The 5,531-nt window shown below is 49.8% G+C and overlaps 1 protein-coding gene across 1 annotated transcript in view; it reads left to right on the forward strand.

Annotated features, from left to right (window-relative positions):
* SIPA1L3 (signal induced proliferation associated 1 like 3) overlaps positions 1–5,531 on the forward strand; it is a 248,595-nt gene that overhangs the window by 200,349 nt on the left and 42,715 nt on the right. The window contains exons 14-15 of the mRNA XM_003796134.3: positions 1,870–1,988; positions 3,394–3,821. Of these exons, the coding sequence (XP_003796182.1) occupies positions 1,870–1,988; positions 3,394–3,821 (547 nt within the window). The remainder of the gene's footprint in view (positions 1–1,869; positions 1,989–3,393; positions 3,822–5,531) is intronic.

Raw genomic sequence — 5,531 nt, forward strand, 5'->3', positions numbered from 1 at the left:
AAAAAAAAAAAAAAAAAAGAACACATGCTTAATAATTCTACCATTAAACCAGCATGGTGGCTCACACCTGTAATCCCAGCACTCTGGGAGGCTAACGCAGTGGATCAGCCAAGCTCAGGAGTTCAAGACCTGAGCAAGAGCGAGACCTGGTCTCTACTGAAAATAGAAAAACTAGCTGAGCGTCATGATGGGCACATGTGGTCCCAACTACTTGGGAAGCTAAGAGAAGGGGGTCCCTTAAGCCCAGGAGTTTGAAGTTGCTGTGAGCTATGATGCCATAGCACTCTACCCAAAGCACAGAGTGAGACTCTATCTCAAAAATAATAATAATAATTATGTCATATAATTAATTTGAATACTACAGTGATCAAACTGTCCACTTTTGGGTGAGACCCTCTGGGTTCAGGTTCTCGGTTAGTGCATTTGTAATTGTGATCAGTATTATCCAAGTACCCCCCATTAAGGTTGGTCAGAGAGATACTCAGTTTAGGCTACACCCACTGCAACCGTCACAATTTCTTTTTTTTTTTTTTTGAGACAGAGTCTTAGTTGGTCACCCTCAGTAGAGTGCTGTGGTATCTTAGCTCACAGCAACATTAAACTCTTGAATTTGAGTGATCCTTTTGCCTCAGCCTCCCGAGCAGCTGGAACTATAGGCACCCACCACAACACCCAACTATAACCGTGACAATTTTCAACCCACTCTCCCCCTTTCAACCAGCAATTCTGCTCATAGAGCCCTGTCCATAGGCCTGCATTCACTCAAAGTCAAAGGAGTAGGAAGGCCACTGTGACATTGTTGTAAGGTAAAATTGAAGATAAATATATATCAGTAGGAAATTGGTAGATAATTGACATCCATTCACTTGATGGAATGCTAGGCAATTATTAAAAATGAGGCAATTTCCTGTTCAGTTATGTGAAGCTGGGTTGTGAAGATACACAGGGAGAAGCAAGCACAGGTGTGTTACAAAGTGAACAGTCCACATGTGGGACATTGTTTGTTATAATTCCATTTTCTTAAAAGCAAGCTATGTACATTTAACCAACAAAGGATTTCTACCTTGCATATGTGCAGAATTCTACTAACCAATAAGATAAAAGTCCCATAGAAAAATGGGTAAAGGCCTGACTCAGTGGCTCACACTTGCGATCCTAGCACTTTGGGAGACTTAGGCAGGAGGATCACTGGAACCCAGGAGTGGGAGACCAGATGAAGCAAGTCTGAGACTGCCCCCTACAAAAAAATAGAAAAATTAGCCAGGCATAGTGGTGCAGTCCTATAGTCTTAGCTACCTGGGAGACTGAAGTAGGAGAATCTCTTAAACCCCGTAGTTTGAGATTGCTGTGAGCTAGGCGGAGGCCATTGCACTGTAGTCTGGGCAACAGAGCTATCTCAAAAAATAAGAGAAAGGAGAGGGAGGGAAGAAAAGGAAGGAACGAAAGAGAAAATGGGTAAAGGAGATGAATAAGTAATTTACAAAAGAGAAAATCCAAAGGGTCAGTAAGATGTGCTCAGCCTCGTTTGGAGATGATGTGGAGGGTGGCTGTAGGACTTCCATGTGGAGGCCGTGTAAGGCTCAGAGTGCTGCCTGATACATAGTAAGGACTCAGTAAATATCCCGAACATCCTAAAGCAGTGGTTCTCAACCTTCCTAATGCCCTGATATATTTTCCTTGTTACAGAGGGGTTAAGACCCACAGGTTTGAAAACCACTGCCCTAAGGCATAAGTTGATGGGTTCATGCCCCACTTGAGCAGACAGGTTAGCAGAGGGGTGAGACCATCCAACCATATTTAGGACCAGACTCTTGAGGCCCTGGTCTGAGTCCCCCCTTAACCACTAGTATGTCTCCTGTTTTCCTACAGAGCCTTTGTGGCATGTGCCCGCCCAGGTCAGGCTCTCAGCCCTGGCTGGAAGCAGTGGAAGCAAGCACACCTCCAGGCAGGACGCAGCAGGCAAAGATTCCCCCAACAGGCATTCCAAAGTGAGTCTGCGCCCCACCCTGCCCCACCTGGGGAGCTGGGCTGCAGGAGTGTTGTGGGCTGGGCAACTTTGCCTGGATGTGGGCTCTGAACACGACACGTGAGCACATCTTTGACCTTCGCCATCTTCCACTCAGCACAAGGGCTCAGTATTTGGTCTGGAGTTAGAACCATCCAGGTTCACAGTCTGGCTCTAGCACTCACCAACCAGATTGTCCTGGGCAAATCCCTTCACCTCCCTGAGCCTCAGTTTCCTCATCATTACATCAGTGTGACAGAAAGGTGACCACATACTACAGACATTTATCTCCCTCTCAGTAAGTGAGCAGCTCTCCACATGTTGACTCAGGACCCAATGTTCCCTCCTCGAGCCCTGTGCTGGGTCCCTGCATCTTTCCAGTGGTAGGAGTGTTAAGGAGACAGGATTATGTTGGGGGGTTTTTGTCCCAGACCTGGAAACAGCATGCATTACTTCTGATTACACCTTGGGCAGTGTCTTTGCATCCATTCACTCAGTAGGTGTCTGACAAGCACTTATAAGCATTGGTACCTCGACGATGAAGGGGACAGACCAGGCCCTGTCCTCAGGAAGTTGACCTCCCAGTGGGGACAACAGAGAGTGAGCACATAAACAAATACATTTGATAACACCAAGAATAGTCCTTTCTGAGAAAGCAAAACAAAGCACAGTTAAGGGAAAAGTGAGTGACAGTCACCGCTGCTTTAGGATGACGTGGTCAGAGAAGACCAAATGTGGGACCAGCCAAATGACTGAGGCCTGGTGGGCTATGAGGAGAACTGTGGCTTTTCCCCTGGGTAAGATGGAGCACGGCAGAGTTCTGAGCAGAGAGACAGGCTCTAACATAGACGCTCACAGCCTCCCTCTGGCCATGTGTGGGGAATAAATGGCAGGGAAGTGGGGACTAGGAGACCAGGGAGGAGGTTGGGCTGCTGGCCCAGCGGGAGAAGGAGGCAGAACGGGAAGGCCCTGGATCTGTTTTGAAGACGCAGACAGCAGGGTGAGCTGTTGAAGTGCAGGGTCAGGGTGAGTCCATGGCTCTGGGCTTGGGCAGCTGAGACAGGGAGGGGACCAGATTAGGAGGGAAGGTCCAAAGTTCAGTTCTAGACATGTTGAGTTGGAGATGTGGGAAGCACATTATGTACATAATGTCTTCTGTCCTGAGAGACCCATGAGGCAGGGTTATCATCACTCCCCATTTTACAGGTGTGGAAAGTGAGGCAAAGAGAATGCAAATCATTTACCCAGGGTGACATGGCCAGTAAGTGGGGATCCAAGATTAGAAGCTTTCTGGGTCCAGAGTTCACAGTCAGGCCAGAGAGGTCCCAGGGCAGGAAGATTTGCCCTGTCCTGGCATCTGGGAATGACACACTTCTCTTGCCTTCCAGGGAGAACCTCAGTACTCAAGTCATTCCAGCAGCAATACCCTCTCCAGCAATGCATCCAGTAGCCACAGTGATGATCGCTGGTTCGATCCCCTGGATCCCCTAGAACCAGAGCAAGACCCACTTTCCAAGGGTGGCTCTAGTGACAGTGGCATCGACACCACCCTCTATACCTCCAGCCCCAGCTGCATGTCCCTGGCCAAGGTGCCTCGGCCAACCAAGCCACACAAGCCTCCTGGAAGTATTGGCCTGTGTGGCGGGGGGCGCGAGACTGCTGGGAGGTCCCACCACACAGACAGGCGACGGGAGGTGTCCCCTGCCCCTATGGTTGCTGGCCAGAGCAAGGGCTACCGACCGAAGCTGTACTCTTCAGGCTCCAGCACCCCTACAGGCCTGGCTGGGGGCAGCCGAGAGCCACCAAGGCAGCCCAGGTAAGGTACTACACCCATCTGGGTCCTTACTCTTCTCCTGTCCTAATCTTACAGTCCTGAGAGGTGAGGATCCCTCCCTAGAACATGCTCACAGATGCACTGATTTGCTGACAGAAATTAGGAGGCTTGGGGACCACTCCCTGCTGCTTATCCATCAGCCTTCAAGGACCCTAGGTGGAGGGTGTCTGTCTGTCTCCCTCTGTCTCAGTTTCACTCTGACCTGTCTCTCTTCTCTCTGAGCTGAGACCAAGAGTTTTTACGTCTGGAGGTCACAGACGGTATCTTTTAGGAATGCATTTGTCTGTAAGTAATAGAAAACCTTACCCACATCGACATAGACAAATATCAGTTTAGCTGTCCAGAGAGGGCAGAACAGGGCCAGTGCAGCAGCTCAAAGGAAGCCTCAAGGACTGGTACTGTGTCTGTCTGCTCCACTATCCTCACCATGCTGGCTGTGTCTCCCTGGTCTTATGATGGCTGTGGTGGCCAGCAAGTGGCAGTGCATGAGCAGAGAACAGAGAGAATGGTTACAGCATCTGGGCAGCTTCCCCCTTCTATGGAGAAAGCAAAACTTTTCCAGAACCCATTCAGCAAGTAGTGTCACATGACCATCCCAGCCATAAGGACATCTGGGAGATCAGTTTGGCCTTCTAGGCCCTATAGCTGCAATTCCCAACCCCTTGAGCCACATAGCATCACCCCCCCCACCAGAAAAATTATCTTCCATGAAATTGGCTCAAAAAAGTTGGGGACCACTGCTCTATGGTTTAAGAACATGTTTAAGAACATCCCTGGGAGGGGATGGTAGGCCCTACCTAGAGTGTCTGATTTATTAGGTCAGAGTAAAGTCCCTGGTAGAGAGGCAGGGAGAGGAGTGAGTGAGAAGAAAAGGCATTGACCAACCTGCAGCCTGAAACACGGACCACATTGAGATTGTCAAGGGTGACAAACTGCTTCCCAAGGAAAGGAAAATGCAGAGGTGGAAAAATAACTGGGCAGAGTCAAACCTCAGCCATGGACCCACTTATAGCTCTTTGGGCCAGGCAAGGCTCACTGTGCTGCAATCCCCAGTGCTGGCCCCGAAGGCCCCAGCCTCACTGCCCACCCCTGACCACACCTGGCAGGAGCCGTTATCCAGCACTGCTTGGCACAGGGGGGTCTTTATCTCCCTATGCTTCATCTCTCCAGGGCACGAGTACTCAGGCAGCAGTCTACATCCCGCAGTAGAACTGTGTGTCTACACAGATACACCTGTGTGAGCTGGGTATGGTGGCTCATGCCTGTAAACCCAGCACTCTGGGAGGCCCAGGCATGTGGATTGCTTGAGCTCAGGAGTTCAAGACCAGCCTGAACAAAAGCGAGACGCTGTCTCTACTAAAAATAATAAAACTAGCCAGGTGTCATGGCAGGCACTTGTAGTCCCAGGTACTTGGAAGACTGAGGCAGGAGTACCACTTGAATCCAGGAGTTTGAGGTTGCTGTGAGCTAGGCTGACACCACTGCACTCTAGCCTAAAAAAAAGAAATACCTCTGTAAAAAAAAAAAAAAGTAGGCTCAGCGCCTGTGGCTCAAGCGGCTAAGGCATCAGCCACATACACCTAAGGTGGCGGGTTCAAATCCAGCCTGGGCCCACCAAACAACAATAATGGCTGCAACCAAAAAATAGCCGGGTGTTGTGGCAGGCGCCTGTGGTCCCAGCTACTTGGGAGG

This window comes from Otolemur garnettii, unplaced genomic scaffold (assembly GCF_000181295.1).
Source record: "Otolemur garnettii isolate 467f Iridium unplaced genomic scaffold, OtoGar3 scaffold00100, whole genome shotgun sequence".
Lineage (NCBI taxonomy): Eukaryota > Metazoa > Chordata > Mammalia > Primates > Galagidae > Otolemur > Otolemur garnettii.